At 40.6% G+C, this 12915-nt stretch overlaps 1 protein-coding gene across 2 annotated transcripts in view; it reads right to left on the bottom strand.

Annotated features, from left to right (window-relative positions):
• The window catches only part of MICU2 (mitochondrial calcium uptake 2), an 82903-nt gene that overhangs the window by 47540 nt on the left and 22448 nt on the right, over positions 1 to 12915 (bottom strand). For both annotated transcript variants that reach the window (XM_081214534.1, XM_081214533.1), the window contains exon 2: positions 5527 to 5671. In XM_081214534.1, coding sequence (XP_081070660.1) covers positions 5527 to 5671 — 145 coding nt within the window. The remainder of the gene's footprint in view (positions 1 to 5526; positions 5672 to 12915) is intronic.

The following is a 12915-nucleotide window of genomic DNA, read 5'->3' on the forward strand; positions in this document are numbered from 1 at the left end:
TATCCCTCCCCTCCACTTTCCCCTCTGGTAAAGTTTGCTTTCTATGTCTGTGGGTCTATTTCTGTTTTGTATGTAAGTTCATTTGTATTTTTTTTTTGGTTCCATCTATAAGTGGTATCATATGATATTTGTCTTTGGCTTACTTCACTTAGTATGATAATCTCTAGGTCCATCCATGTTGCTGCAAATGGCATTATTTCCTTCTTTTTTATGGCTAAGGCTCCACTGTATATGTAGACCACATCTTTATCCATTCATCTGTGGATGGACGCTTGGGTTGCTGCCATGTCTTGGCTGTTGTATATAGTGCTGCTATGAACATTGGAGTGCATGTATCTTTTCGAATTAGAGTTTTCTCCAGATGTATGCCCAGTAGTGGAATTGCTGGATCATATGGTAACTGTATTTTCAGTTTTCTGAGGAACCTCCCTACTGTCCTCCATAGTGGCTGCACCAATTTACATTCCCACCAACAGCGCAAGAGGGTTCCCTTTTCTCCACACACTCTCCAGCAATTATTGTTTGTAGATTTTTTTTTTTTTTTTTTTTTTTTTTTTTTGCGGTATGTGGGCCTCTCACTGTTGTGGCCTCTCCCGTTGTGGAGCACAGGCTCTTGATGCACAGGCTCAGCCACCATGGCTCACGGGCCCAGGTGCTCTGCGGCATGTGGGATCTTCCCGGACCGGGGCACGAACCCGTGTCCCCTGCATCGGCAGGCAGACTCTCAATCATTGCGCCACCAGGGAAGCCCTGTTTGTAGATTTTTTGATGATGGCCATTCTGACTGGTGTGAGGTGATACCTCATTGTAGTTTTGATGTTCATTTCTCTAATGATTAGTGATGTTGAGCATCTTTTAATGTGTTTGTTGGCAATCTGTGTATCTTCTTTGGAGAAATGTCTATTTAGATCTTCTGCCCATTTTTGGATTGGGTTGTTTGTTTTTTTGATATTGAGCTGCATGAGTTGCTTGTATATTTTGGAGATTAATTCCTTGTCGGTCATATTGTTTGCAAATGTTTTCTCTCATTCTGTAGGCTGTCTTTTTGTTTTGTTTATGGTTTCCTTTGCTGTGCAAAAGCTATTAAGTTTAATTATGTCCCATGTTTATTTTTGTTTTTATTTCCATTACTCTAGGAGACAAATCTAAAAAGATATTGCTGTGATTTATGTCAAAGAGTGTTCTGCCTACATTTTCCTCTAGGAATTTCATAGTATTAATCCCACGTTTAGGCCTTTTGAGTTTATTTTTGTATTCATCCTGCTTGGTATCCATTTTGAGTTTATTTTTTTATTAATCCTGCTTGGTATTCTGTGAGTTTCTTGAATCTGTGGTTTGGTGTTTGTTAATAATTTTGGAAAATTCTCAGCTGTTAATACTACAAACATTTCTTCTGTTCTTTCTTCTCTTTCTGGTATTGCCATTACGGGCATGTTACACTTTTTGAATTATCCCACAGTTTCTGAATATTGTTTTTTTCAGTCTTTTTTCTTTTCAGTTTGGGAAGTTTTGACTGACATATCTTCAAGATCACCAATTATTTTCCGGGCCCAGAGGATTATTCTGATGAGACCATCAAAGGCATTCTTCATCTCTGTTACAGAGTTTTTTATTTCTAACATTTCCTTTTGACTCTAAGAGTTCCCCTATCTCGGTTTACATTACCCATCTGTTATTATATGTTGTGAACTCTTTCTTTTAGAGTCCTCAGTATATTAATTATGGTTATTCAGAATTTCTGGTCTGAAATTCCAAAATATCTGCTACATTTGAATCAGGTTCTCATGTTTGCTTTTGCCTCTTCAGATGACGCTTTTTGCCATTTAGCATGCCACTTGATTTTACTGTTGAGAGCCAGATATGATGTGCTGGGTAAACATTACTGCAGTAAATAGGCCTTTGGTATGAGGTTCTATGTTTACTTGGCTAGCATTAGGCTGTGTTCACTGTTTGCTGTAGTTAGATGTCAGCAGCTAAAACTTCCTAATGTCCTGGTTTGTCTCCTCTGCTGTGTTTTTGTCTCCCTAGAGCCTTCTTAAGTAAGGTCTGAGAGGCATAGTTCTTTCAGTTGTATCTGCATGCTATATAGGAGCCCTACTGATGGTGTGTGGTGACGTGTGGGGAGATCCTATGATGGGTCTCAGTCTGTTAGTGAGCCCGTGTCCCTAGGCTGTGATCTTCGCAAGTGCTTTCAGTTTTTGTTTTTGTTTTTCCTCCTTAAGTGAGGCAGGAATGGGGCTGGAGTTGGGTTCTTCCATTTCCCCAGGTTGGTTAGGCTGTGGGTTAGACTTGGGTAACACAGCTTCCTTTTTGTGCAGGGCTTTGTTAAGGAGAACAGAATGCTCTGGGAATTTCAAAATGGTTACTTTTCTCCTCCCCTTGAGGGGAAGCAGGAGAGGATTTTTCTCAGACCTTCACTGTGAGGACTGGTGGGGCCCTCAGGGTGGATTTTCACAAATTTTTATCTCTGAAGGTAGCCCATGCTCAGGCTCTAGCAGCTCCTATAACACTCTGCCAGATGGTGGCTCCAGCGGTGGCTTCTCTCTGTGTCTACCTTCTCCAGTTTTCGCTCTGTGTGCCCTGGGGTCTCAATTCTCTCATGGATCTGAGAAGAGCTGTTGATTTTCAATCTTTCAGCTTCTTTTGTGCTGTGAGAACAGGAGTGACAACGTCCAAGCTCTTTACATGTTGAAGAGGCGAAACTACTTTTTTAAAAAAATAAGTTTATTTATTTATTTGTTTTTATTTTTGGCTGCGTTGGGTCTTTGTTGCTGCGTGTGGGCTTTCTCTAGTTGCTGAGAGCAGCGGCTACTCTTTGTCATGGTGTGCAGACTTCTCATTGCTGTGGCTTCTCTTGTTGCAGAGCACGGGCTCCAGGCACACGGGCTTCAGTAGTTGTGGCACATGGGCTCAGTAGTTGTGGCTCGTGGGCTCTAGCACGCAGGCTCAGTAGTTGCGGCGCATGGGTTTAGCTGCACCACGGCATGTGGGATCTTCCCAGGCCAGGGATTGAACTCATATCCCCTGCATTGGCAGGCAGATTCTTAACCACTGCACCATCAGGGAAGCCCTAAACTATTTTTTAAAAGAAAATTTTTTGTATCTCTCCAATTATTTACTTAGACAAATTTTCTAGGAGGGAACTTATTGCAACAAAATAAGTAAATATTTTAAAGGTTTCTGATATATACTGTTAAGCTTCCGTCCAAAACAGTGTGAAAGCTAATAAAGGGAGACGTTACTGCAAGGGAGTCGGGAGGCTAGGAGGGCAGCGCTCGTGCACACACCTCCAGTGCTCAATGCGACCCCCAGGGAGACACACCCTGCATCTCCAGCAAGAGGGAGAAACACGTGCTCCTTGCCGGGCAATGAAAAGCCACTACTTCAAACTCCCACTTCCCTCCAGTGCACTTTTCATTTATAACAGCCCCTCCCAATTTTCCCTTCTCTTTTATGAAAGAGTTTTCTCTCCTTTGCTTTAAGGGACTTGCATGTGGTTTGTCACTGATGCACGTTCTGAACTGCAATTCTTTGCTCCTCCCAAATAAACCGTTTTGCTGGTAAAATAATTGGTTGTTTTAGCGTTTTAGATTAACAGAAGCTGTACCAAAATAATCTAAATATATTTTTACCACCTTATTTTCCTTCTCATAAACCTTCACTGATCCCTCACTGGTTCGAGATGATGTCCCCTTATCTCCACCAAATACACATTTCTCTGGTGGTTGCACAGCGTCACTGAAATCCTCTGTACATTTGGTCCTTATTGTTTTTCAATTTGATCTCTCAGTACCCCCCAACGCCATGCTTTGGTGCTAGTGATTGGTGAACTTACTGTCCCTGGAACACATTATGATCATTTGTTTTTGCTCAAGCCATCCCTCAGTATCAATAATGTCTTCCCAAATTCAATCTACACTTCTTCCAGCTCACCTTGCCCTGTCCCATTCCATCTGTTCCATATGCACCTATCCACAGGGCAAAACTGTCAGCACACTTTGAAAGGTGTCAGGAAGCCAAGAACTTTTCAAAGAACACTTCTGCAATATTGGGCACAGAGGACCAGGCCATGTCTACTCTCTGCAAAGTGAAAGGGACTGATTTAGATAAATAAAACTAAGAATTTCTGACAATTTGGGATAACTGGGAGCAGACAGTCTACAAAATAAAATTATTTAATTAAAGCTTTTGGATTTTTGCTTCTCATTCTATTTTTTCAGGTTTTTTTTTAAACCAGTGGCATCATGACTCTATTGTATGACCCTCCTTTTTTTTAGTTCTGAGCAAAACTTTAATATTGAGAAAACTAGGTTTTTTCAAGTAATCAAAGACCTGGTGATAAAGATAACACAAAGCACAGGAAATTATTTTGATAAACCACAAAATTGTTACTTTCTAGGCAGATTACTTAAAAACGGAAACCTCTCACAATAGCTTATCAAGAGCAGACCATTAGTCCAATGAAGCTTTCTCTTTTTAGCAGATGAAAGAAAATTAAGTTTTAGTTTTATATAAGTACAGTATAGGTATTAAAGCTTATTTTTTAAACTGTTACAATAATAATTCAATTTTTAGCCAGTCTGACCACACAAGATTCCTGTTCTCTCTCCCTCTTTGTCTGTCTCCCTCTCTCTCCTCAACCTTTTTTTTTTTTTTTTTTGGTATTCCAAGCATTGTTCCTTATAATATTTCAACTTTTTGCACTGATTAAAATACAATCTGAGACAGAGTAAAGCTGTGTGTTCAACAATTTCCAGAAATACATCCAGTATCCATACATATGAAAAGACCCACCGCAAGAAAACAAAATAGTATTTAATATTTCAAACATTCAGAAGCATAGGAATGCATTAGAAAAGGTCTTTAAAAGCTACATAATAAACCAGTAGTTAACTCAGGAGAGGGATCTAGGTTTGAGTAAGGTCAAAGGTGAATTTTTAATTTCTGTTGATTATTTTTTTCAAAGATCAAATATAGATATATATATTTTAGACTGTAAATATGCTCTATTTTTGCTTCTTTCCAATAGAATACATTTGATCACATTTTTTTTATACAGCAGGTTATTAGTCATCCATTTTATCCACATCAGTGTATACATGTCAATCCCAATCGCCCAGTTCATCCCACCACCACCCCACCCCGTGTGACCCTCCTAATTGCTCTAACCTAGTTTCTTTTTTTTGCCCAATTTAAAACATCAACACCACCAAAACGTAACATCTTGGATAAATTAGTTACCCTATTAAGAACTTAATTAGTGACATTTAAAAACTTACCTATTTTTTCCTTTCTTTAGAAAAACCCACGTACAAAGCAACTATTTCTTAGATAAATAAATAAATAAATAAATAAACAAAAGTTTAATGTCACAAGGGTTGAAAGTCTAAATAATTAAGTAAACACATGGTACAAAGAATGATGATAATTAAAATGAAGAAAAGCTGTTACCAATTCTAAAAAACAGGTTTTTCAGCCCTAATATTTGATTTTTTTTTTAACTTAAAAAACGAAAACACAACTTACGTTCGATTTGGTCAAACATTACTGAGAAGAGGAAGTCCCGTGGTGTCATGTAATACTCTCCCTCGTGCTCCAGTGAGGAAAACTGCATGAAGCGCTGTTTACGAGGAGACGGTTTCCCTTTCATCTCTCCAGAGTCCACACTTTTCTAAAAGAAAAAGAAATTGCAATTGCAGATTTTTTTCAGTATCATTCCCCAACTTAGCTACTTCTACAATAATCTTTAAAGAGTAATTTTAGTGTTTAGATATAACAACCTCCAAACTTTGAAGTCATTTACTGAACAGATATTTACTGAGTGCACAGGCACTGAAGATGGAGCAGTGATGAGGCTAACCTGAGGAACCTGCATTCCCAAACGGGAGAATGACAATTAATGAATAAATGTATAAAATAATGTAAGACACTAAAAAGTGCCATGAAGAGATATAAAGCAGGATAAGAAAGTGATTAGTAACATTTCGGGACTTCCCTGGTGGCGCAGTGGTTAAGAATCCGCCTGCCAATGCAGGAGACATGGGTTCGAGTCCTGGTCCGGGAAGATCCCACATGCCGCAGAGCAACTAAGCCCGTGTGCCACAACTACTGAACCTGCGCTCTAGAGCCCTCGAGCCACAACTACTGAGCCCGTGTGCCACAACTACTGAAGCCCGCACACCTAGAGCCCGTGCTCCACAACAAGAGAAGCCACCGCAATGAGAAGTCCACGCACCGCAACGAAGAGTAGCCCCCACTCGCCGCAACTAGAGAAAGCCTGTGCCGCAACTAGAGAAAGCCTGTGCAGCAACAAAGACCCAACGGAGGCAAAAATACATAAATAAAATAAATAAATTTTTTTAAAAAGTAATTTTTCAATAGGATGGACAAGGAGAGTCTTTCCGAACAGGTGACATTCAACGAGACTAAATGAGGCACGCCTTGTGGGCTTGGGCTCTGGAAGGAGAGCATTCCAAGGAGGAGGTAAAGAAAGAATACAGACCATGGGACGGGAACAAGCGTGGTGTGCTCAAGGGTGGTATGGCGGAAGAGAAGCTCAGGGAGACAGGACGGCAGCAGATCATGTAAAGATGAAGTACATCCATTCTGATCAGTGGCCCTGATTTTAGGAATATATTGACATCATGGGTGCACAGTGCTAAGAGAACAAGAATGGCTAAGATAGGGCTTCCTTGGTGGCGCAGTGGTTGAGAGTCCACCTGCCTATGCAGGGGACACGGGTTCGTGCCCCGATCAGGGAAGATCCCACATGCCGCGGAGTGGCTAGGCCCGTGAGCCATGGCCGCTGAGCCTGCGCGTCCGGAGCTTGTGCTCCGCAACAGGAGAGGCCACAACAGTGAGAGGCCCGCGTACCAAAAAAAAAAAAAAAAAAAAGAATGGCTAAGATATTGTTACTGTCAGAATCTGTACCTTAGACAATGGGACCTGGGCCTTGGCCCAAATGCTGATAGAGACGATACTGAAATATTTATTGCTAACCTTTCACGGAGCACTTACTATGTGCTAGGCACTGTACTAGTTAAGTACCCTCCATGGATTATTTAGTTAATCCTCAGAATAACTGAACAGTAGATATGAAAACCGTAAAGTAAATGGCAGAGCCAGGATAAAAAACCAGGTGTGTCTGACTCAAAAGTGTTTCAATCTCTTAACTACCACAACTATCCTCCTACCCACGGCTAGGCACTGTGCCCTAGGCAGACTGGAAGAAGACGACATACCAGTCAGCACACATGCCAAGGTCAAAATAGGAACCTTGACTCAGAACGTGTCATCTGTGAAATCCAAGAGCACACTGGCACTCGAGACCGCTTTCCTGAAGGTAACAAGCTAAATCAGACCAGGACATCCTTCCTGGACACATCGCTTCCTTTCCATGCTGACACACAAGTCATGTTCAGTAAGTGCTGAGTGGAACTGAAAGGGGGAAAAACAGCAATTCCAGTTGCTTAAACCTCCAAATTCAAAGCCGTCAACAGCTCCTTTTAGCTGATCTCAGTCCTCTAACCAGTATTAATTCTCTCTCCCCAGTTTGACAACTGGCTTCCTTGAGTGCCTACCAGAATACTGGCCGTATACAGAACACTCAATAATACTGCACTGATGGTGCCGTCTTCTCCAGATCTTGCCTGTTCATGTCTTTCCTTTTCTTTCCCCTTAAATTACTACTATAAAAATAACTCAAGGGGCATGTCTTAATTGTATGAGTCCATACTCTTATCTCAGTCATCAGAAAATTGAATTTTATTAATATTTCCTGAACATTTTATACATGAAGTAGATAAATTATCCTTTGATTTATTATCAAATGGATAGTATTTATAGGAAAACAGTGGTAAACAAGACAAACAGTAATTCCTACTAGAATGTACTAAGTGCCTTGGCAGTGAATTTACAGAAAGTATACAGATGGGATAGGGAAGGGAGAGGGGTAAGAGTCTTCTCAGTAAATGTCACAGCACTGGCAAAGTCCTAGATACAAGAGTAATACAGTGTGTTGAAGAGCTAAAGAAGTCAAACACGGATATATACATTATTAGCTTAAAGAATATTTATGTTTATTATACTAATGTTAATATATAGTCTATTAGATTTTAAAAAGTAAATAATCTATACAGAAATAGGTATATGTATTTCCAAATCTTTAAATAAATGTTGGTTCTTAAAAAAATTTATTTATTTATTTATTTATTTATTGGCCATGCCACACGGCATCTGGGATCTTAGTTCCCCCACCAGGGATTGAACCCGTGCCCTCTGCAGTGGAAGTGCGGAGTCTTAACCACTGTACCGCCAGGGAAGTCCCAATGTTGGCTCTTTTATACTATCTTGTATCTAAGTTGTTCATGACTAGTTAAAAAAATACCTTTTATCAACCACTTAATCCCTTTTATGCAAACAAACACATTCTTCTTTCTAAACTTCAACCAACTAAAAGGGGCCATTACTCATTTATCCTCTTCAAGTGCTCTCATAACAGGATGGATCGTTATTCTATGTATCTTTTGGTTTTCATGCTGTCCTCTATCTTGTGGCAATCTTCCTCTTTCCTGGTCCTAACCTATACTGAAAATGACCAACAAGTAAAAACGCAAACCTCCCACTCTCTTGCAGCAAGATATGAAAACTATTCCTCCATCTCATCATCTCATAGTTACCATATTCTATATACTTGTATGCGTCTATAACTTGCATAAGCGTAACATTTCTGAAGATTCTTGAGAAGAGTCAATTATTCTGGGAAGTGTCATTTTATTTTTATTTTAAAAATATTTTTAAAGTCTTTACTGAATCTGTTACAATATTGCTTCTGCTTTATGTTTTGGTTACTTGGCTGCAAGGCATGTGGGATCTTAGCTCCCCGACCAGGGACTGAACCCGCACCCCCTGAAATGGAAGGTGAAGTCCCAACCACTGGACCACCAGGGAAGTCCCCTGGGAAGTGCCATTTTAGATAATGGCTGATTGGGTTGCCATCCCTTCCAATATTGGTTAAATATCCTCCCCAATGAACAAGAAAAGGTAGAGGAGGCGAAACTAAAGCTCCCTTTCCTGGGTTGATTTCTGAGCTTGAAACTGCCATATGAATTGTAGACCATGAATTTAGAAGGTCACTTACAAACAAATGACCTCCACATTTGCCCACCACCACGATTCTCTACCAGTAGGCGATGTGGCATAAAACTATCTAACGACCCCCTACTAACATCCTCACAACTCAACCTGGTGTCGTACCTTTAATTTCTGCTACTTCGTGGTATAAATTAACCTATTCTACTACCCCCAAATCCTGCAACTCCTTTTGCCAGCACTAGCAATGTCTCTCCTTTTTCTCATCTTTTCCACCACCTCTCACACTGCTTACTGAGGACACAGCCCTCAGTTGGAGGCCATCACCTGTGCAGATACTAATCCCACCATTTCCCTTATGCAATATACAGCGGAAGCCCCCAAGTCACCACCTCTTACTACTAGAGTTTTTCCCTTCATCCTAACTCGTATCCGCCGACCTCCCAAGTAAATACGTAATCGAGCATCTACTAGTGTGAGGGCACTCCAGGAAGAGACAGGACACATACTAATCAATGGGGCAACAATACAGTAATAAACACTAACAATATAGCTAATGTGAATTAAACACATGCCAAGTAGGGTGCTAAAATCTTTACATACATGGTCTCACTCAATCTTCACAATGACCCTAATGGGAGACTTCATTTTATCAGCTTCATTTTACAAAAGAAGAAACCAAAGCTTGTCAAGGTTAACCAGCTTGCCTGGGTTAACATGGCAAGTCCGCGGATAGCACAGAGGCAATATGACCACCTCAGCTCAACCACTATCCTATGGCAGCTCCTCTAAGGATTACATAAACTAGGAAAATAGAGAAAGCAGTGTGGGTAATGACAGTTGAGAAAGTTTTCATGAAAAGAGTGGGATTTAAGTTAGGCTCTAGAGAATAACAAAGAATAGAACTAGAATTAGCCATCCTTAAGACCTGGGCTAAGAGTTGTCCATTTCCTAAATGACATGTATTATTTCCCTTGTTCAATAAAATTTAAAATAAGTAGGATGTTATGAACACATTTCTTCGCTACGTCAAACTTTACGCAGAGGAAAGAAGGGTATTGTTCTGAAATTGCCAGAGCCTTTCTAATTCCAAGTTGAGGAACCAACAAATCAATTTTCTTTAAGTCCCCTTTGTCATACAGTAGTTGAATTTTAAAGGACCACAAATTGATGTGTATTATATATTTATGCTTACTTCACAGAATTTGGAAGATCAGTTTGGCATTTTGAATCTTTTGTTTATCTATAAAGTTTATTCTTGCCATACTTCACATGTACGACCACTATGATCAGAGCTCCGATGGATGGATTTAACATCAAGAATTAACCCTGTCTCTCTGTCCCCAACCCTTCCATCCTCTCCCCTGGTGCTCTCCTGCTCACGTGAGCGTGCCCTCTCTGCCCACATCCTCCTGTCTCTCCCCTCCTTCCCCCGCACATTTCAGGTGGCTTTTTTTCTGTTGCTGCTGTTTGCGTATTCCCTGAACTGACCATATGGTTTCGGGCACTCATTTTTCTCTCTCTCACAGATACGTGTACATGTGGCGTATCTGTGGTCAGCTGTGCTTGGTAAACTGAGTCTGGGCAAAGGCAACGGCTTTCTGAGTTTGGTTAAGTGCAGTGAGAGGATGAGTTTGGATGCAGAGGATGGGGAGGAATAACAAAGGTCAAGGTATTAAAATTCTGTCTGAGACAACACAAGGGCAGATGCCCAGCTTAGTACCGTTAGTACTGCTCCATAGCAGGCGGTGAAAAAGTTCACAAATTCATCTTCAAACATTTAAGAACCTGTTATGTGTCACTGTTCTGAAGATATACAGATGGACACTGTGAGGTCTCGGGCTTTGAGGAGCTCACAAAAGGGAGTGCTGGAGAGCAAACAAACAATTCAGAGCACCGGCTCCAAGGTCAAACTACCCGGGATGCAAATTCCAGTTCTGTCACTCACTAGGTATGTGACCTCGGACCAATTATCAGCTGACTCACGAACAGTGAGGAAACAGGAATCAAGCTGCCTGGACTTAAATCCCAGCTCTGTCACATGGCCAAGTTCCTACTGTGACTTCTCCCTAACTAATCTGTAAAATGAAGAAGACAGTGGTATCTACTTAAAGGATCTATAATTTATAAACCGTGTGTTCAATGAAATAATACACATACTGCGTGCTCTGGAAGGTCAGCCATTACTATCATGATAGTTGTAATTTAAACAAATGCTCTAACAGAAATATGTAAAAAATTGTAGGAGAAGGCAGAGGGAGGACCAGTTAACTGCCTTGTTAATTGGAAGACTTCACAAAGGCATCCCAGGCCAGGAGAAACGGGACCTGGGCTGCAAACGTGAGGAGCCGCCAAGACCAGGAGCAACAGTAGAGCAAAGCACGCTGCAGCCAGTCCCGAGGGCTGGCAGAGGGTCTCTGGGGGACGTGACAAAAATGGGCAGAAGGGGAGAAGGGCAGACACAGTGCACCAGGAAGACCGTCCTGGATGTGGGCATTTTCTTTTAATTCACACAAGAGCCAGCGTAGATGGAAGACACTGGAACGTACACAGCTGATGCTGCAGGATATCTCATACCATGATTCAGCACTTAGTCTATACATCCATCCAATACGCTTGGCTTTTCAGTCTCAAAATCTCAGCATATTAGAAACATTACATTACAAATGCTAGAGTCAAGTATACTAATGGCAGAAGGGAGATCTTACAGCCTGAAAGTGAGACAGGAGAGAAAAACTAAACAAGCCAGACCTGGCCACAAGAGTCTGGATCAATCAATGTTATGACGACCAATAAATAGCCACTAGGTCTATTTATGTGATGATGATCTCCAGTCACTTAGAAATTGCTAATTATGTAGGAAACATTTTGTTAAAAATGTAGCTTAACTGTTTTTAATGTAAATCTTGCATTAAAAAAAGATGTTTTATTACTTATGAGGGTCATTTTAGTTGTCTGGAAGATTCACTTACAGGGCATAACTCATACCCCACTGATGCTGTATAAACTCAGCATTACTCTCTAATCTACTATATATATCCAAAGCACTTTGTGGAATGTATGTTATATAAAAATACCAGGGCCACGTTTATATAAACTGAAAATGATTAGAACTGTGAGTAAAAGCACAGTGTCTTTCAGAAAAATACAAGAAGACATAGCTTGGGCTCGTCATAAATACTATTACATGTCAAATAAAATTAGACCACAGGATACAAATCTTTTCATCTTTCCAACACTGTTAACAGTCACTTTAAAAAAAACCTACTACTAGTGTATTCTTAGTCATGATGAGCTCTCACTTACAGGAAAAGCATCTATACAAATAGCAATTCAGTATGCTGACACCTAGGTCTCAGGATGTCAAGAGAAATCTGAATGTGATCTCCTAGGGCTAAATCAATTCCTTTCAAAGATAAAAGGTATCATAAGGCAAACCATAATTTTAAGTAATTTATATAGGATATAAAGAAACGTTGCTATTCACGTCTAAAAATCTGTTAAATTCCAGGGGCCATTTCAAGGGTATGGTGAGAATACCAGTACTGTAGGAACTCGGAACCTCCAGCTTTTATTTTGTTTTAATTTTAAAAAATATTTATTTATTTATTTAGGCTGCATCGGGTCTTAGCTGCAGCACACAGGATCTTCGTTGCAGCATGTGGGATTTTTTTTTTAATTGCAGAATGTGGACTCTTGGTTGTGGCATGCATGTGGGATCTCGTTCCCTGACCAGGAATTGAACACAGGCCCCGGCACTGGGAGTGTGGAGTCTTACCCACTGGACTACCAGAGAAGTCCCGGAACCTCCAGCTTTTATAGGCT

Source organism: Mesoplodon bidens, assembly GCF_964165515.1.
Source record: "Mesoplodon bidens genome assembly, chromosome: 17".
NCBI classification, from domain to species: domain Eukaryota; kingdom Metazoa; phylum Chordata; class Mammalia; order Artiodactyla; family Ziphiidae; genus Mesoplodon; species Mesoplodon bidens.